General features: G+C 42.1%; 1 protein-coding gene across 1 annotated transcript in view; it reads left to right on the top strand.

The window, feature by feature from the left end:
- Nucleotides 1-21,026, top strand: part of xrn2 (5'-3' exoribonuclease 2) — a 55,510-nt gene that overhangs the window by 30,761 nt on the left and 3,723 nt on the right. The window contains exon 22 of the mRNA XM_079645348.1: nucleotides 18,226-18,286. Within this exon, the coding sequence (XP_079501474.1) occupies nucleotides 18,226-18,286 (61 nt within the window). The remainder of the gene's footprint in view (nucleotides 1-18,225; nucleotides 18,287-21,026) is intronic.

The raw sequence follows: 21,026 nt of genomic DNA, 5'->3' as shown, positions 1-21,026 counted from the left end.
AACATCAGGCTCACCGTGATTATATAGCATCAGCACATAGCTTTGAGACTACTTCAATCATGTTCATATCTCTAATCAACAGTGTTCATTTTGGCAGCTGTTTTTGATTTAGTCTTTAGACAAAATTGGTTATTAGTTTTAGTCACATTTGAGTCATTCCTATCCTTCCTAGTTTTAGTCTAGTTTTAGTCGACGAAAACTCAAAACGTTTTAGTCAACTTTTAGTCGATGAAAAATTACATTTTAGTCAATGTGTCTCTATACTCTCTGAACTCTCCGTCCCCGGCAGATCTCTGTGTCCGCTGCAGCATGTCTGTTAGGCCCCGCCCCCCGCACACAGAGAGACACAGGGAGATCGCTCTTCTGGAGTGAAGAGAGCGGAAATAATGATATTGCAAGTTAGAAACGTAAGATGCATTTTGACAGACAAGACGGACACTTGGGGGAAAATATGCTGCATTTTGAATGTCCGATAGTCCACCATTAACACCTTAGTCTCGTCTCGTCAACGAAAACTAAATATACATTTCGTCATAGTTTTCGTTATCAATAATCTATTTTTAGCTCGTCACGTCTCGTCTTAGTCGTGTAAAAAAGGTCGTTGACGAACATTTTTCGTCACAGTTTTCATTGACGAAATGAACACTGAATCAACAAAGACTACCTGCAGATGACATGCTTCTTTTTAACAAACAGCATCGTGTAAATGCCAAAAAACAAAACGTAGACCATCAGACACCGTCACTATGTCACTCAGCGCTAAACTGTGTCTCTTACAGACCCAAACAGTTGCTTTTTCAAACATTAAACGGCTTCCTTTTGTTCAGAGGTGACTGAACGTCGTCTCGTATTGAAGCCTGCAGGAAATTCAGTATTTGGTCATTCCTCTAATTAACAAAGATGACCTCCTCCTTACTGATGGTCTTAAACAAAACGTAGGCCATCAGATACGTCACTATTTCTCTCTTTACACGCAGCGCTAAACTGTGTCTCTTACAGACCCAAATGTTTAGCTTTTTCAAACATTAAACGGCTTCCTTTTGTTCAGAGATGACTGAACGTCGTCTCGTATTGAAGCCGACTCTCTCCCCGTCATCTAATCACGCCGCTCTGCAGTTTGACTTTGGTGTGCCAATTTGCAAGCGGATGAATAATCTGCCGTTTCCACTGATGGCGCGCGGGGGAGTCGAAGCTATTCTGGGGCCACTTGATGCAAATGAAGGTTTTTTGGGCTCCTCAGGATTTCGGAGTCACCTCCTCTGGCCTCAGCCGCTCCCCCCTAATGTTAAACTCCCCAATTAGCTGTGCAGGATGTTCGTGTTTTATCTCGTCTGTGTTCTTTCCATCATCATTGGGGAAATGATTACCTGACGATGTAGACCATATCCACCTCTGACTTCATCCTTTGAACGTAACTTGCATACTTTTGGTTTCAAATTAAACGTTGAACTCTCAGCAGCTGGAATTACTCAACTTTTTTTATATAGATTTGTAAAATAGAAAGCCCCTGGAGTTTAAATGGTAATATAGCACTGATATTTTTATTAAATTGTTGTGGCTGTGCGATTAATGCAAAAATCATAATCACGATTATTTTTGGTCAATAATGGATATCACGATTATTAAAAAAACACGATCCATTTACTTTGAAAACATACATTTATTGAAAAGCAGTTTGATTACCCTGAATTTTAAGTATAATTCAACTGAAAAAATAATTTTTATATATATATTTTTTTAATAAAATTAATAATCGTTTTATTTCGATTACGTTCTTTTCGTAATCGTTGGAGGCCAAAATCGAGATTAAAATACGATTAATTGCACAGCCCTAATTCATCTTTGGCTGTTTTCTGGTGATTTTTTTTTTTGACATAAACCTCTGACTTTATCCTTGTGCATTGAACGCACCGTGCATATTTTTGGTCTTAAATGATACGTTAAGTTTCAGCAGCTGGAATTATCCATCTCTTTCTAACGACACAAATTCCAGTATATATTTTTCTTTAATCTATATTTTTTCCATCATCCTTGGTCTTCTTTTTCCTCAAACAATGACCGTCACATGCTCAATTTTGTCCTAAAATGACACGTGGAACCATCAGTAACTAGAATTATTAACCTTTTTTACATAGATATTTAAGATGGAACTTCAATGGCATTGTAAAACTGATATTTAATCTATTTTTGTCCATTTAAATGATGGCCCCGCCGCATGCTTAATTTTGATCTAAAATGACACGTTCCACTCTCTGGAATTATTCAACTTTTTTTAATAACACAAATTCCAGTATGTATTTCTCTTTAATCTCTATATTTTTTTAAATCATCGTTGGCTGTATTCTGGTCATTTTGAAGTAAGGGATAATGTAAGAAAAAGGCGGTCATTAATTAAACTTTTTCAACTTCGCCGATAAGCAGTCAACACAAAATCATCAAACAATTACATTACATTTAGCTTTTAATTCTCCTCAAAATGGATGAAGTTTCTAGCTAAATCAAATCGGCCTGGCACAAAGAGATCTGCACAACACAAGTTGATTGAAGCCACATGTGAGTTGGTATTTGCGATTTAAGAGATTATTATTCTGACATTAAAGTCAACGATCTCAGATTAACTTCGGGAACCAAAAAAACCCATTTTCGGTCAGATCTCAAAAATTAAATTCACCTGGAGCCCTGAACCTCTTCCGTGCTGCACGCTGTAAAGCTCCAAAATATAAATGTTCTCATTCATGTCCCAGTTCAGCTCCTGCCCTGCCGTGGTGCCCTTGAGCAAGGCACCAGACATCCCCCCCGATGGGTTGTCACTACAGTAGCTAGTAGGTGGGTTGTCTCTACAGTAGCTAGTATGTGGGTTGTCACTACAGTAGCTAATAGGTGGGTTGTCTCTACAGTAGCTAGTAGGTGGGTTGTCACTACAGTAGCTAGCAGGTGGGTTGTCACTACAGTAGCTAGTAGGTGGGTTGTCTCTACAGTAGCTAGTAGGTGGGTTGTCACTACAGTAGCTAGCAGGTGGGTTGTCTCTACAGTAGCTAGTAGGTGGGTTGTCACTACAGTAGCTAGGAGGTGTGTTGTCACTACAGTAGCAAATAGGTGTGTTGTCACTACAGTAGCTAGTAGGTGGGTTGTCACTACAGTAGCTAGTAGGTGGGTTGTCACTACAGTAGCTAGCAGGTGGGTTGTCACTACAGTAGCTAGTAGGTGGGTTGTCACTACAGTAGCTAGTAGGTGGGTTGTCACTACAGTAGCTAGCAGGTGGGTTGTCACTACAGTAGCTAGTAGGTGGGTTGTCACTACAGTAGCTAGCAGGTGGGTTGTCACTACAGTAGCCAGTAGGTGGGTTGTCACTACAGTAGCTAGTAGCTACAGTAGCTAGCAGCTGAGTTGTCACTACAGTAGCTAGTAGCTACAGTAGCTAGCAGGTGACTACAGTAGCTAGTAGGTGACTACAGTAGCTAGTAGGTATGTTGTCACTACAGTAGCTAGCAGGTGGGTTGTCACTACAGTAGCTAGCAGGTGGGTTGTCACTACAGTAGCCAGTAGGTGGGTTGTCACTACAGTAGCTAGTAGCTACAGTAGCTAGCAGCTGAGTTGTCACTACAGTAGCTAGTAGCTACAGTAGCTAGCAGGTGACTACAGTAGCTAGTAGGTGACTACAGTAGCTAGTAGGTATGTTGTCACTACAGTAGCTAGCAGGTGGGTTGTCACTACAGTAGCTAGCAGGTGGGTTGTCACTACAGTAGCTAGTAGGTGGGTTGTCACTACAGTAGCTAGTAGCTGAGTTGTCACTACAGTAGCTAGCAGGTGGGTTGTCACTACAGTAGCTAGCAGGTGGGTTGTCTCTACAGTAGCTAGTAGGTGGGTTGTCTCTACAGTAGCTAGCAGGTGGGTTGTCACTACAGTAGCTAGCAGGTGGGTTGTCACTACAGTAGCTAGTAGGTGGGTTGTCACTACAGTAGCTAGTAGCTGAGTTGTCACTACAGTAGCTAGCAGGTGGGTTGTCACTACAGTAGCTAGTAGGTGGGTTGTCACTACAGTAGCTAGTAGGTGGGTTGTGTCTACAGTAGCTAGCAGGTGGGTTGTCACTACAGTAGCTAGTAGGTGGGTTGTGTCTACAGTAGCTAGCAGGTGGGTTGTCACTACAGTAGCTAGCAGGTGGGTTGTGTCTACAGTAGCTAATAGGTGGGTTGTCACTACAGTAGCTAGTAGGTGGGTTGTCACTACAGTAGCTAGCAGGTGGGTTGTGTCTACAGTAGCTAGTAGGTGGGTTGTCACTACAGTAGCTAGCAGGTGGGTTGTGTCTACAGTAGCTAGCAGGTGGGTTGTGTCTACAGTAGCTAGTAGGTGGGTTGTCACTACAGTAGCTAGTAGGTGGGTTGTCACTACAGTAGCTAGCAGGTGGGTTGTCTCTACAGTAGCTAGTAGGTGGGTTGTCACTACAGTAGCTAATAGGTGGGTTGTCTCTACAGTAGCTAGCAGGTGGGTTGTGTCTACAGTAGCTAGTAGGTGGGTTGTCACTACAGTAGCTAGTAGGTGGGTTGTCACTACAGTAGCTAATAGGTGGGTTGTCTCTACAGTAGCTAGTAGGTGGGTTGTGTCTACAGTAGCTAGCAGGTGGGTTGTCACTACAGTAGCTAGTAGGTGGGTTGTCACTACAGTAGCTAATAGGTGGGTTGTCTCTACAGTAGCTAGCAGGTGGGTTGTGTCTACAGTAGCTAGTAGGTGGGTTGTCACTACAGTAGCTAGTAGGTGGGTTGTCACTACAGTAGCTAATAGGTGGGTTGTCACTACAGTAGCTAGTAGGTGGGTTGTCACTACAGTAGCTAGCAGGTGGGTTGTGTCTACAGTAGCTAGTAGGTGGGTTGTCACTACAGTAGCTAATAGGTGTGTTGTCACTACAGTAGCTAATAGGTGGGTTGTCTCTACAGTAGCTAGTAGGATTGTTGTCACTACAGTAGCTAGTAGGTGTGTTGTCTCTACAGTAGCTAGTAGGATTGTTGTCTCTACAGTAGCTAGTAGTTGGGTTGTCTCTACAGTAGCTAGTAGGTGTGTTGTCTCTACAGTAGCTAGCAGGTGGGTTGTGTCTACAGTAGCTAGTAGGTGTGTTGTCTCTACAGTAGCTAGCAGGTGGGTTGTCTCTACAGTAGCTAGTAGGATTGTTGTCTCTACAGTAGCTAATAGGTGTGTTGTCTCTACAGTAGCTAGTAGTTGGGTTGTCTCTACAGTAGCTAGTAGGTGTGTTGTCTCTACAGTAGCTAGTAGTTGGGTTGTCTCTACAGTAGCTAGTAGTTGGGTTGTCTCTACAGTAGCTAGTAGTTGGGTTGTCTCTACAGTAGCTAGTAGGTGTGTTGTCTCTACAGTAGCTAGTAGGTGTGTTGTCACTACAGTAGCTAGTAGTTGGGTTGTCTCTACAGTAGCTAGTAGTTGGGTTGTCTCTACAGTAGCTAGTAGGTGTGTTGTCTCTACAGTAGCTAGCAGGTGGGTTGTCTCTACAGTAGCTAGTAGGATTGTTGTCTCTACAGTAGCTAATAGGTGTGTTGTCTCTACAGTAGCTAGTAGTTGGGTTGTCTCTACAGTAGCTAATAGGTGTGTTGTCTCTACAGTAGCTAGCAGGTGGGTTGTCACTACAGTAGCTAGTAGGTGGGTTGTGTCTACAGTAGCTAGTAGGTGGGTTGTCACTACAGTAGCTAGTAGGTGGGTTGTCACTACAGTAGCTAATAGGTGTGTTGTCACTACAGTAGCTAATAGGTGTGTTGTCACTACAGTAGCTAGTAGGATTGTTGTCTCTACAGTAGCTAGTAGTTGGGTTGTCTCTACAGTAGCTAGTAGGTGTGTTGTCTCTACAGTAGCTAGCAGGTGGGTTGTCTCTACAGTAGCTAGTAGGTGTGTTGTCTCTACAGTAGCTAGCAGGTGGGTTGTCTCTACAGTAGCTAGCAGGTGGGTTGTCTCTACAGTAGCTAGTAGGATTGTTGTCTCTACAGTAGCTAGTAGGATTGTTGTCTCTACAGTAGCTAATAGGTGAGTTGTCACTACAGTAGCTAGTAGGTGGGTTGTCACTACAGTAGCTAGCAGGTGGGTTGTCTCTACAGTAGCTAGTAGGTGGGTTGTCACTACAGTAGCTAGCAGGTGGGTTGTCTCTACAGTAGCTAGTAGGTGGGTTGTCTCTACAGTAGCTAGTAGGTGTGTTGTCACTACAGTAGCTAGTAGTTGGGTTGTCTCTACAGTAGCTAGTAGTTGGGTTGTCTCTACAGTAGCTAGTAGGTGGGTTGTCTCTACAGTAGCTAGTAGGTGGGTTGTCTCTACAGTAGCTAGTAGGTGTGTTGTCACTACAGTAGCTAGTAGTTGGGTTGTCTCTACAGTAGCTAGTAGTTGGGTTGTCTCTACAGTAGCTAGTAGGTGGGTTGTCTCTACAGTAGCTAATAGGTGGGTTGTGTCTACAGTAGCTAGTAGTTGGGTTGTCTCTACAGTAGCTAGTAGGTGGGTTGTCACTACAGTAGCTAGCAGGTGGGTTGTCTCTACAGTAGCTAGTAGGTGGGTTGTCACTACAGTAGCTAGCAGGTGGGTTGTCTCTACAGTAGCTAGTAGGTGGGTTGTCTCTACAGTAGCTAGTAGGTGTGTTGTCACTACAGTAGCTAGTAGTTGGGTTGTCTCTACAGTAGCTAGTAGTTGGGTTGTCTCTACAGTAGCTAGTAGGTGTGTTGTCTCTACAGTAGCTAGCAGGATTGTTGTCTCTACAGTAGCTAATAGGTGTGTTGTCTCTACAGTAGCTAATAGGTGTGTTGTCTCTACAGTAGCTAGTAGGTGGGTTGTCTCTACAGTAGCTAGTAGGATTGTTGTCTCTACAGTAGCTAATAGGTGTGTTGTCTCTACAGTAGCTAGTAGTTGGGTTGTCTCTACAGTAGCTAATAGGTGTGTTGTCTCTACAGTAGCTAGCAGGTGGGTTGTCTCTACAGTAGCTAGTAGGTGGGTTGTCACTACAGTAGCCAGTAGGTGGGTTGTCACTACAGTAGCTAGCAGGTGGGTTGTCACTACAGTAGCCAGTAGGTGGGTTGTCACTACAGTAGCTAGCAGGTGGGTTGTCTCTACAGTAGCTAGTAGGTGGGTTGTCACTACAGTAGCCAGTAGGTGGGTTGTCACTACAGTAGCTAGTAGGTGGGTTGTCACTACAGTAGCCAGTAGGTGGGTTGTCACTACAGTAGCTAGTAGGTGGGTTGTCTCTACAGTAGCTAGTAGGTGGGTTGTCTCTACAGTAGCTAGTAGGTGGGTTGTCACTACAGTAGCCAGTAGGTGGGTTGTCACTACAGTAGCTAGTAGGTGGGTTGTCTCTACAGTAGCTAGTAGGTGGGTTGTCTCTACAGTAGCTAGTAGGTGTGTTGTCTCTACAGTAGCTAGTAGGATTGTTGTCACTATAGTAGCTAATAGGTGGGTTGTCACTACAGTAGCTAGTAGGTGGGTTGTCACTACAGTAGCTAGTAGGTGGGTTGTCTCTACAGTAGCTAGTAGTTGGGTTGTCTCTACAGTAGCTAGTAGGTGGGTTGTCACTACAGTAGCTAGCAGGTGTGTTGTCACTACAGTAGCTAGCAGGTGTGTTGTCACTACAGTAGCTAGTAGGTGGGTTGTCACTACAGTAGCTAGTAGGTGGGTTGTCTCTACAGTAGCTAGTAGGATTGTTGTCACTATAGTAGCTAATAGGTGGGTTGTCACTACAGTAGCTAGTAGGTGGGTTGTCTCTACAGTAGCTAGTAGGTGTGTTGTCTCTACAGTAGCTAGTAGGTGGGTTGTCACTACAGTAGCTAGCAGGTGGGTTGTCACTACAGTAGCTAGTAGGTGTGTTGTCTCTACAGTAGCTAGTAGGATTGTTGTCACTACAGTAGCTAGTAGGTGTGTTGTCTCTACAGTAGCTAGTAGGATTGTTGTCACTACAGTAGCTAGTAGGTGTGTTGTCTCTACAGTAGCTAGTAGGATTGTTGTCTCTACAGTAGCTAGTAGGTGTGTTGTCTCTACAGTAGCTAGCAGGTGGGTTGTCTCTACAGTAGCTAGTAGGTGTGTTGTCTCTACAGTAGCTAGTAGGATTGTTGTCACTACAGTAGCTAGTAGGTGTCTTGTCTCTACAGCAGCTAGTAGGTGGGTTGTCACTACAGTAGCTAGTAGGTGGGTTGTCTCTACAGTAGCTAGTAGGTGGGTTGTCACTACAGTAGCTAGCAGGTGGGTTGTCTCTACAGTAGCTAGTAGGTGTGTTGTCTCTACAGTAGCTAGTAGGATTGTTGTCACTACAGTAGCTAGTAGGTGTGTTGTCTCTACAGTAGCTAGTAGGATTGTTGTCTCTACAGTAGCTAGTAGGTGTGTTGTCTCTACAGTAGCTAGCAGGTGGGTTGTCTCTACAGTAGCTAGTAGGTGTGTTGTCTCTACAGTAGCTAGTAGGATTGTTGTCACTACAGTAGCTAGTAGGTGTCTTGTCTCTACAGCAGCTAGTAGGTGGGTTGTCACTACAGTAGCTAGTAGGTGGGTTGTCTCTACAGTAGCTAGTAGGTGGGTTGTCACTACAGTAGCTAGCAGGTGGGTTGTCTCTACAGTAGCTAGTAGGTGTGTTGTCTCTACAGTAGCTAGTAGGATTGTTGTCACTACAGTAGCTAGTAGGTGTGTTGTCTCTACAGTAGCTAGTAGGATTGTTGTCACTACAGTAGCTAGTAGGTGTGTTGTCTCTACAGTAGCTAGTAGGATTGTTGTCTCTACAGTAGCTAGTAGGTGTGTTGTCTCTACAGTAGCTAGCAGGTGGGTTGTCTCTACAGTAGCTAGTAGGTGTGTTGTCTCTACAGTAGCTAGTAGGATTGTTGTCACTACAGTAGCTAGTAGGTGTCTTGTCTCTACAGCAGCTAGTAGGTGGGTTGTCACTACAGTAGCTAGTAGGTGGGTTGTCTCTACAGTAGCTAGTAGGTGGGTTGTCACTACAGTAGCTAGCAGGTGGGTTGTCTCTACAGTAGCTAGTAGGTGTGTTGTCTCTACAGTAGCTAGTAGGATTGTTGTCACTACAGTAGCTAGTAGGTGTGTTGTCTCTACAGTAGCTAGCAGGTGGGTTGTCTCTACAGTAGCTAGTAGGATTGTTGTCTCTACAGTAGCTAGTAGGATTGTTGTCACTACAGTAGCTAGTAGGTGTGTTGTCTCTACAGTAGCTAGTAGGATTGTTGTCTCTACAGTAGCTAGTAGGTGTGTTGTCTCTACAGTAGCTAGCAGGTGGGTTGTCTCTACAGTAGCTAGTAGGTGTGTTGTCTCTACAGTAGCTAGCAGGTGGGTTGTCTCTACAGTAGCTAGTAGGATTGTTGTCACTACAGTAGCTAGTAGGTGTGTTGTCTCTACAGTAGCTAGTAGGTGTGTTGTCTCTACAGTAGCTAGTAGGATTGTTGTCACTACAGTAGCTAATAGGTGTGTTGTCTCTACAGTAGCTAGTAGGATTGTTGTCACTACAGTAGCTAGTAGGTGTGTTGTCTCTACAGTAGCTAGCAGGTGGGTTGTCTCTACAGTAGCTAGTAGGTGTGTTGTCTCTACAGTAGCTAGTAGGATTGTTGTCACTACAGTAGCTAGCAGGTGGGTTGTCTCTACAGTAGCTAGTAGGATTGTTGTCACTACAGTAGCTAGTAGGTGTGTTGTCTCTACAGTAGCTAGTAGGATTGTTGTCTCTACAGTAGCTAGCAGGTGGGTTGTCTCTACAGTAGCTAGTAGGTGTGTTGTCTCTACAGTAGCTAGTAGGATTGTTGTCACTACAGTAGCTAGTAGTTGGGTTGTCTCTACAGTAGCTAGTAGGTGTGTTGTCTCTACAGTAGCTAGCAGGTGGGTTGTCACTACAGTAGCTAGTAGGTGGGTTGTCTCTACAGTAGCTAGCAGGTGAGTTGTCACTACAGTAGCTAGTAGGTGTGTTGTCTCTACAGTAGCTAGCAGGTGAGTTGTCACTACAGTAGCTAGTAGGTGGGTTGTCTCTACAGTAGCTAGTAGGATTGTTGTCTCTACAGTAGCTAGCAGGTGGGTTGTCACTACAGTAGCTAGTAGTTGGGTTGTCTCTACAGTAGCTAATAGGTGGGTTGTCACTACAGTAGCCAGTAGGTGGGTTGTCACTACAGTAGCTAGTAGGTGGGTTGTCACTACAGTAGCTAGTAGGTGGGTTGTCTCTACAGTAGCTAGTAGGTGGGTTGTCTCTACAGTAGCTAGTAGGTGTGTTGTCTCTACAGTAGCTAGTAGTTGGGTTGTCTCTACAGTAGCTAGTAGGTGTGTTGTCTCTACAGTAGCTAGTAGTTGGGTTGTCTCTACAGTAGCTAGCAGGTGGGTTGTCACTACAGTAGCTAGTAGGTGGGTTGTCTCTACAGTAGCTAGTAGGTGGGTTGTCACTACAGTAGCTAGCAGGTGTGTTGTCACTACAGTAGCTAGCAGGTGTGTTGTCACTACAGTAGCTAGTAGTTGGGTTGTCTCTACAGTAGCTAGCAGGTGGGTTGTCACTACAGTAGCTAGTAGGTGGGTTGTCTCTACAGTAGCTAGTAGGTGTGTTGTCTCTACAGTAGCTAGTAGTTGGGTTGTCTCTACAGTAGCTAGCAGGTGGGTTGTCACTACAGTAGCTAGTAGGTGGGTTGTCTCTACAGTAGCTAGTAGTTGGGTTGTCTCTACAGTAGCTAGCAGGTGGGTTGTCACTACAGTAGCTAGTAGGTGGGTTGTCTCTACAGTAGCTAGTAGGTGGGTTGTCACTACAGTAGCTAGCAGGTGTGTTGTCACTACAGTAGCTAGCAGGTGTGTTGTCACTACAGTAGCTAGTAGGTGGGTTGTCTCTACAGTAGCTAATAGGTGGGTTGTCACTACAGTAGCTAGTAGTTGGGTTGTCACTACAGTAGCTAGTAGGTGGGTTGTCACTACAGTAGCTAGTAGTTGGGTTGTCACTACAGTAGCTAGTAGGTGGGTTGTCACTACAGTAGCTAGTAGGTGGGTTGTCACTACAGTAGCTAGTAGTTGGGTTGTCACTACAGTAGCTAGTAGGTGGGTTGTCACTACAGTAGCTAGTAGGTGGGTTGTCACTACAGTAGCTAGTAGGTGGGTTGTCTCTACAGTAGCTAGTAGTTGGGTTGTCACTACAGTAGCTAGTAGTTGGGTTGTCACTACAGTAGCTAGTAGTTGGGTTGTCACTACAGTAGCTAGTAGTTGGGTTGTCACTACAGTAGCTAGTAGTTGGGTTGTCACTACAGTAGCTAGTAGGTGGGTTGTCACTACAGTAGCTAGTAGTTGGGTTGTCACTACAGTAGCTAGTAGGTGGGTTGTCTCTACAGTAGCTAGTAGTTGGGTTGTCACTACAGTAGCTAGTAGTTGGGTTGTCACTACAGTAGCTAGTAGGTGGGTTGTCTCTACAGTAGCTAGTAGTTGGGTTGTCACTACAGTAGCTAGTAGTTGGGTTGTCACTACAGTAGCTAGTAGGTGGGTTGTCTCTACAGTAGCTAGTAGGTGGGTTGTCACTACAGTAGCTAGCAGGTGGGTTGTCACTACAGTAGCTAGTAGGTGGGTTGTCACTACAGTAGCTAGTAGGTGTGTTGTCTCTACAGTAGCTAGCAGGTGGGTTGTCTCTACAGTAGCTAGCAGGTGGGTTGTCTCTACAGTAGCTAGCAGGTGGGTTGTCACTACGGTAGCTAGTAGGTGGGTTGTCTCTACGGTAGCTAGTAGGTGGGTTGTCTCTACAGTAGCTAGTAGGTGGGTTGTCTCTACAGTAGCTAGTAGGAGGGTTGTCTCTACAGTAGCTAGCCCGCAGAAGTTTTCAGATATTGCCCTCTATCTCTCAATGTAACATCCTCTCTGGAATATAGGCACTATGGCCCAAAAATAAAACGTTAACAAAAAACATGAATAGCCCCGTTGTAAAGTTTCAACTTAATAATATATGTTCTCTTTGTCATCGGCGATGCAAGACCTTACATAACATGAAGAGAAAGTAGATTAAAAACCTGGTCTAAAGTATGAAAGTATAAAATCAGCATCTGCAGGAATGTGATTATCCGCACAAGTGTCTCTTCTCTCTGCAGCCTCGTGCTTTTGTCCCAAAAACACTTTTTCTGCTCGGCCAGTAATCACTGCAGGCTTTTCTGCTCCGGGCTTTTGTCATTTTTCAGGGTCTGATTGGCGTTGTGGGAGACCCTGGCCTGTAATGAGACTCTGGAGTGGAAACAGCAACCCCCCCCCTTTCCTCTCTCTCTCTCTCTCGCTCTGATAAAAGCATCTGGGTGTGTGATGCGTTGTGAAGAGGGTTGAAACCAAAGTTAACTTCCCCCTTTGAGGCGTTTCTACCCCCTGCGGTGATGTGTCAACACGCTGCCTCTGAAACACGCCGCCAGGCTTTGTGAGCCTCAGCAACACCGGCTGGAGTTTAATAAGGTTTGGGGAGGAAGGGGGGTCTCTGCAGGGGGCCATTCTTGTCTTTATTGACACACACTGACACCAAATTTTAACCAAAGTAACGGATTCATCCAGCGGCCCCAGAGGATGATAAGCCTGCAAACACTTCAGAGTAACAACTGCACTGAATAGCTTCTGTAACAAGAAGGAACACAGGGACTACGCTATGCACAATACTTAGGTAAAGTAACACTATGACAAAATACTACTCGAGTATTTCCGTTTATACTTTACTCCACTTCATTTCAGAGGCAGATATTAACAAGCTTTCTTCATATTAAAACGCATATAAAAACACATGATATAACACATAGGGATGCCAGCGATTATTTGAATATTCGTTACAGTCTCCATAATCGAAATTTTTTTTTTAATTCGATTTTATTTATATATATATTTATTATTATTTATGTTTTTCATTTTTTTCCTGGCTTAGTTTCAACCAAAATATAGACTAATGCTAATAATAGTATTAATAATTGTAAATGGCCACTGGTCACACCACCAGTTTGTTTTGCTGTAAGCTTGGAGGAAGCCAGCAGCTCAGGCGAATAATCGATTAATATCCAGGGCTGTCCGATTTTCAAATTTGATCATGGTCAGTTTCTGGCATCCCTAATAACACAGGACTGTACTATACTACACAGTATTTTACAAAGTATCTGAAAGTGATTATACTCGTGTACTTCAGCTTGAGTTGCATTTGAAGTCAGGATTTTACTAGTTTTATTAGTAGACAAAATACTACTTATTATACTACTCCACTTAACTTCAGAGGCAAATATTGTCGTTTTAATAAGCATAGTTACTTTGTTCATATTAAAACGCATTTAAAAACACATGATATAAGTATCTGAAAGTGATTATACTTGTGTACTTCAGCTTGAGTTGCTTTTGAAGTCAGGATTGTACTAGTTGTATTAGTACACGAGGCTTTGGTGACAACAGACAATGTATTTTCATAATACTTTGCTTTAATGTCTCAAACACACATTTTCATTTTTAAAACGTTTTATAAAAACATATATTTGTAGATTATTCATTTTCTGACGCCTCAGCTTGTTTCTAAGTCATTAATACTCAACATTGATTCAAACACTGTACCCTCAAACATCCTAAAAACTGAACATCATTGACTTTGAGAGACTTATTGTTGAAGCTCGAAGGATTTGAGGATATTTATTGGCTGTAAGGAAGTTTGACATGAACACAAATACTTTCGTTAGACAAACGGTAAGAGTGGAACAACGTTAAATAATATTTATTGTGGGGAGAAGTTTAACGGTGATAACATGATGGGAGTCACACAACGTCACTTTCATTGGAAATGTAATTGAAGGTCACAGTCAGCTTACAATAGCGGTCAGTGCTCGCTGCAATCATTTACCAAATAATATACATTTGAACACCAAAAAATATACGTATTGTTTGGTCCCTTTTGAAGAGACTTTATTTGACATGTTCTTGGTTGCTTTTGACTATAATTTGGATGGAAAGTCCTGCGTTTAAGCCAAAAAACATGCAGTTCTTGTGCATCAGTTTATTTAAAATACTATATATGATGTATTTGAGTGGAGCTCCGATGCTGTATGGAGCCCAGACATCTTTGTTATTGTTGATCCCAGTCAAATCTTCCTCTGATTTGAAGCCAGCTGTCTCTCATTCAGACCTTTCTAAATCCTATCTGAAATGTGTCTCTCCAGCTTGTCTCCGTTGAGCAGAAAGAGTTACTGTCCTGCTGCTGAGTCAAACAGTCGCTGCACTAATTGAAAAGAGGCGGAGCGAGGCGTTTAGTTGTTTAGTGCCGTTGTAATCCCGGCGTTAATACAGTGCACACATCGCGTGTTTTAAGGATTTAAAGCGTAATCCTCGTTGGCTTTTGTCCGCCGCAGACTGGAGGTCTATACACTTTCAGATCATTGTTAATTAAGCAGATTGACAGGTGTCCACTTGTAATTCTGTCCTTTGAGTCAGGGGAGGGCAGAGCGAGAGTTATAATTGGAGCCCGGCTGGGTGGTCCACTTAAAGTTTGTTGGCGCAGGAGATAATCAAACATGAAAACTGAATGACAAAAAACCAAATGATAATGTGGTGACAGCAGTCTGCCTGCTGGCCGCTAATTGTGAGGTTCTACTTCTCCTCTGCAGCGGAGACCCGGTGGAAAACAGGACCACTACTACTCCAACCCGGTCTCACGGCATTTCCTGTTATAGTCACAACATAAATGTAATCTATTGATTCGTGCTCACCAACACGATTTCCCCTTTTTTTCGTGTCACACAGAACGATTTTAAAAGCAATGTATTTCTACTGGTAGTATGTTTCTGTCTTTTTGTCCGGTCGGGTCTTGGAAGACCGGAAGCTGTGGGGTTCATAAAAACATGTTCTTACTCGATATCGAGCCACGATTATTGTTTTTATTTTAAATCGTATAATGTCTGACTTTTTTTTGCCGCCCGCAAAGAAAATAAATTGGCCTCAGAATACAGAAATCTGTATTTTTAAAATATTTGTTTCCTTCTAATTTGTTATTATTTGGCGCAGGCACAAAACATACTACAAATACATTGCTTTTAAAGTCATGTGTATGTTAATTTTTGGTATCTCGTTGCTCGGTCATTGCCACTACCTCTGCTTTTACCACTCTTATTTATTTGTCTATTTTTTACTGCAGTGAGAGTTGCCAAAGACATTTCGTTGTACTCTGTATGATCACAATAAGGATATATTCTTACCTTACGTCCTAAATCAAATTAATTCAGGATTTTTCTTCCGTTTTTATGATTATCGTGAGTTGTGAAATGCTGAAGAGTCCCATTAGTGTCCAAAAGGTTTTAGACCCTCCTGATATCTGGCCTTTTATAAAAATCTATTATCTGTTAACCTGCAGGGACATGTTATACTTCATTCATTTTGTGCAGCTTATCTACAGATAGTAATGTAACACCACTTGTGTGTTGCGTCCACTTTTGTGAATCCTACTTGTTCAAACAATTAAATTAAATTGAAAAGTTTCCTATTTTATTCTTTATACATTATATTCTTACTTATTCTGCACCTTTCACACTTTATTCTATTTCTATGTCCTAAAATGCACTCAGTGATAACTTTTACATTTAAATTAACTGTTTAAACAACAGATTTAAAACTGTGCAATATATCGACATTATATTGTACAGGTGTATGAGACTAGATATCGTCTATAAAAGGCTTAAGTGATTTCTGTTCCTGGTTCTCAACACTTAGTTTTTATTTATTTTATTTTACCAGGATGGGTCTCAATCGGCGCTTTCACACTTTTCCCAGGAATAGTTCCGATAGTTCCTGGGATTTTGCGTTCACACCAAAAACATCTGGAACTAGAACTTAGTTCTCGGGAACCTTTTCAGTCCCTGCCAGAGAGGTGGTACTTTCATGGGCGAAAAAGGTTCCCATTTCTGCTTGGCTGGGCGAATTGCAAACCACGCCCCATAAAACTCTGAAAGGTTTTGTGAAGCCGCCATTTTATTTGCTGGAATTAGCATTATTAGCATTAGCCCCACGCACCAACAAAGAGACTAGGAGAGGAGGTGTCGGCGTTCTGGCGATTTACTCAGAAGCCTTCAGTAGAAGCTGCTGGGAGTCCCTGAACTAAGTACTGGGAACTAATCACGGCAAAGTACTTGGTGTGAAAGCGCCTATTGATAGTAAAAATCAGTTCTCCTTAGATGCTTTCTTTTTTCTTTTCCCTTTCCCACGTATTCAGTATATCCACATTACTGATGGTTATTAGTCAAAATCTTGAGTATTGTGTGAAAGCACCAACGATCAACCCAACCAAGCAAAATGGTTGAAATGTTGAGGTATTTGGTTAAAATAAGGCTATCTCTTTCTCTAAATGTCGTATCCGAATGTCACTCCAAATGTTCAAATCAGCTGTTTTAGCTTTTAAATTTAGCGACTTCAAACATTTAGTCAGTCGACGAGAGTTCGACACAAAGAGAAAAACAAGACTTTAGTGTCCGATAGTTCTCGGTAACAGCGGTACTTGTGTTTAAACGCTAACATTAGCTTGCTAACATGGGGATGTTTAGCAGGTGTGTTGACTCATTTAGCGTGTTAGCATAGCCAAGTAAAGCTAATTAGCTCGGTTAAGCACAGTTTGATTACTACGCTGCAGGTGGGCATTTTTGGCAAAAGTAGATCAGTCTGTGGGAACTTGGCTTAAAATATACAGGATCATTTTTGAATAAAGTCAAAAATATACAGGATAATTGAGAATATAGTGTTAAATATACAAAATAATTTATAATTAAGTCTAAAATATGCAGGATAAGTTGGATTAATATATATAAAACCCACAGAGCATTTAAAATAACATGTTTTATAAAATGTGCAACCCACTCTGTATCGAATGCTTCAAAATCGGTCAAATCCTGATTCTTACAGACTTCTCTCTCTCACACACACACACACACACACACACACACACACACACACACACACACACACACACACACACGGCCCCTTGTAAACAAACGGCAGCTGGTCATCCCCTTGGCAACAGTGGGTCTGGAAGAAGCCGTTAGCTCCTTTTTTATATATTTTTTAAGTGTGTCTTTGTGAAGGGTCCGCAGCGATGGACCCGAGCACTTGAGGCGTCCACAATGCTGCCGGCTGAATGCTTATTTCATTTTCTGAACAAAAAATGCAAATGTGGAGGAGCTGCTGCTGCTTTTCTCCCTCGCCTCCCCCCCTCCATCCATCCTCCATTTGAAAGACATTAATGTTATCATTTATTCTGCATCCATGAGAGGAATGGACGTTTTCTATTGTTGTCTACAAAGGAAACAGCTGATTGGGGTTCATTCGTATCCGTGTTTGAAGTCAAATCCCTTCACGTTATGTGTTTTTAACGATAAAACACGATGATTTTCTCAGGTTTTATACTTTAGAATAATGTGGATGTGAAGTGTTTCCAATGTTTCATCCCCCTGTTCACTTATAGGTAATCACTAGGGCTGCACGATTTGGGGAAATAATGCAACTGCGATCTTTCTGACGGATATTGCGATATTTGTTTTTAAGCGACCCAACGGAAGTTTATTGTAAAAGGCGGCCATATCTCCGGCTAGGAAGGTCGCATCAACGTGCTCCCGTCTCTAGCACCCCCGAGCAACGAGTGAAAGAACTAAAGTTACATGAAACCTCCGTTGGGTTGCTTTAAAGTCAAGCTTCAGTTTAAGATTCACCCTGTAATAGAAACATGTGATGGAGCATTACTAACCTGACTCAGACGGTTTCACCATCTAGGAGAGCTCCATTGGAAGCCATTTGGAAAAGTATTTCAAAAAGACTTGGCAGGTGATTGGATCAATCTGTCTATCACCTTCTATCATGGGCCACTTCTGATTGGTTAACAATGGCTGGTGCATGTGGAGCACAGCACTTCTGATTGGTGTGGATGACTGACACACAAGAAGAACATGGCAGGCTTTGCTATTTGATAATCGCATCATTTAAAATCGATTAATCGTTCAGCCCTGGTAATCGCATAAGTCTATCCTCAGTCCTCTTTGCTCTTGTCAAATCCTTTTTAAGTTATGTGTGTTTAACGATAAAACACGATGATTTTCTTAGGTTTTATTCACGTCAAAAAATACTTCACATTTTTAATATTTCATCCCCCTATTGATCACTTATAGGTAATCACATGAAGTGATTTCAAAACATCACATTCCTTTCTGTCCTCTTTCTTCTTGTTTCTCTAAAAACTGGAGACTTGTCTCCGCACGGCCTCCTCTGATCGCACTCTCTTTTGTTCTGCAGATTCCCGGCAGAACAGCTTACTGGGAACGCCTCCGTCCTACCAGCAGCCCCAGTACCCTCGGTGAGTCTTCCCTTAACTTAAATCTGTGTTTTCTGGGCTGTGTTGTGAATTAAGTCCAATGTTTTTGGGCTGGAATTCCCCTCTTTGCTTATAATAACAATCTATTGGATTTATAATAAATTGTTTTATTAAATTGTAAAATATACAGAATAATTGAGAATAAAGTGTAAAATATACAAAATAATTGAGAATAAAGTGTAAAATATACAAAATAATTGAGAATAACATTTAAAATATACAGAATAATTCAGAATAAAGTGTAAAATACACAGAATAATTCAGAATAAGTGTAAAATATACAGAATAAGTAATAATATATATATATATATAAACAAAAATAAAAGTGCTACAGAGTAAAATGGTTGAAACAAAACACAAAACAAAAAAATGTATATCGGGGTCCCCGCAGGGTCTAAAAAAGTCTTAAATATGATATACACATTATATCACGGCTAAGAACCAATCAGATTGCTTGATTTGACTTGTCCGTTTTATAAAATAAACGACAGAATAAAAACAGTGACGTTTTAGATCTAAGGTAAGGTTGGATATGAACACCTGTCCAATAAGAAAACAAGGGAACGTTGTTTTAGAAAATTAATGTGGTGTGTGTTACGTCGTCAGACAAGGACTCTTTAAAAAGTGACATTTGTTACTTTTTTTTTAGGTCTTACGAGAACCTTTCCAATAACAGCTGATTATAGGAAAGGCCTTGATTTAAAAATCACTCCTTACATGCTATTAAAGGGTCTGAAATCAATCTGTTTTTAAGACGTAAGAAATAGGATTTTGTGATGTTTTATTACTTTGGTTAAATCAATTCTTTTAGGGATACAAAAATAAATAAAACCTCTTTTTTAGAAAGTAACATTTTGTGCCTTTTTTTTAATATAGTTTTTCTTGAACTTCTCCCCCTTTACATGGTTCAGGCTTCTCCCTTTTCTGAAGTTGCTATATATCCACATAGCGGAGAAATTACATGTTCCATTGGTCATTACAAGTTGCATTTTAAAGAAGCTTAAAGAGCAGCTACAAATAAGCAGTGTTAATTTTGGCAGCTATTTTTGATTTATGGTTAGTTTTAGTCACATTTTAGTCCTTTTTATCCTTCATAGTTTTAGTCTAATTAAGTTCAGCAAATACAGGTATCTCGTAAAGCAACATTTCACTCTCTTAACACTTTACTTGTGATATCTAGGGATGGGTATCGTTAAGGTTTTTAACGGTACTACTATTAAAAATCTGTGTACGCAGCTGCAGGTAGGCCCCGCCCCCCATACAGCTGAGACAGAGAGGCCCCGCCCCCGCACACAGACAGAGGCCCCGCCCCCCACACAGACGAGACACAGGGGGTGTTTCTCAATCTCGAGTAAAGCTGCTCCAGAGCCACTACGTCATCGAGTGCCGCCGAAGGACTGTTCCAATGTCCAGCATACTTGGAAATCTACCGAGCCCGGCGTACTTCGTTTGGAGAAATTTCGAGGCTGCACATGAGTAGACTCAGGTCTTAAAATCCCCACAATGCTTTGCGCACGGACCAATTTCCCCAAATCTGTGGTGGAAAACGTAAGGCGGGGCCTCTCTATGACGCACACTTGCTAGCCTGTTCCACTCTTCGTTTTCCGAATGCCAGGAAGGATTCTTGCCTCGCTTCTGAAGCAAGTGACTCAGAAGACATGTGCTACCAAGGAAGCATCCTCCACATTGAGAAACACCCAGGGAGATCGCTCTTCTGGAGTGAAGAGAGCGGAAATAATAATAATAAGACAAGACGGACACTTGGGGGAAGTACCCTGCATCTTGAATGTCCGATAGTCCACCGTTAACACCTTAGTCCCGTCTCGTCAACGAAAACTAAATATACATTTCGTCATAGTTTTTATTATCAAGAATCTATTTTTAGCTCGTCCTCGTCTTAGTCGTGTAGCAAAGGTCGTTGACGAACATTTTTCGTCATAGTTTTCGTTGACGAAATTAACACTGAAAACAAGGAAAATATCTCAAACCTATTTCTCGGTCGTACATTAAAAAAAAAGGTTGGCATCTAACTTTCCTTCAGCTGTAAGAATCCAGATTGTTCGCCAATGCTTTCAAATCTTCAGAGCCTTTTATTGTGTGCCTATTTTTTTTAAAACAAGTCCGTCTTCACGTTCTCTTTTCCCAAACCCCGGAGCGTCAAACATGTCCCGGCCTTGTTTCGTTTGTTCTTGATTCTCGCAGCAGCTCTTCTCTCCTCGGGGCTTTTGATTTTTTACGATTTCTCTCTCTGCGCTCTAAACCGCATTTCTCTGGAGGAGTTGGTGCAGCTTAATGAGGCGTCACTGATGCCGTCCTGCTATTGATTCTCCACTCCTCCTCAGTTTTAACTTGTCCAGGCCCATTGTGGCTCTGCGTCACCTCGGGTCAGTGGTTATTAGCGGACACAGTTTCAAAAAAACTACTCGGCGCGGGAGTGAATGAAAAGCAGGAGGAACTTGGAGGAGAGGGGATTACCGGTTGAATCTGAGGAGTGTGACTTGGTTCAGTAATGAGGGATTCTCCTTTTTCGGGTTTTAAACTTGTTCTTTATTAGTTAGTTTCTCACATTCCCTTTACATCCAATAGTACTCCATTTTAGATTCTTTAACGAGGGGTCACAACATGTTTAAGGTCTCAAATCCTACAAATTAAACATGAGAATATGAGAAACTAAATGTATCGGAATCAATAATAACACTGGTATAACAAAAATAAAATAACA

This window comes from Notothenia rossii (assembly GCF_949606895.1).
Source record: "Notothenia rossii genome assembly, chromosome: 8".
Lineage (NCBI taxonomy): Eukaryota > Metazoa > Chordata > Actinopteri > Perciformes > Nototheniidae > Notothenia > Notothenia rossii.
The sequence above is the reverse complement of the archived record's forward strand: the minus strand, read 5'-3'. Positions and strand labels throughout refer to the sequence as shown.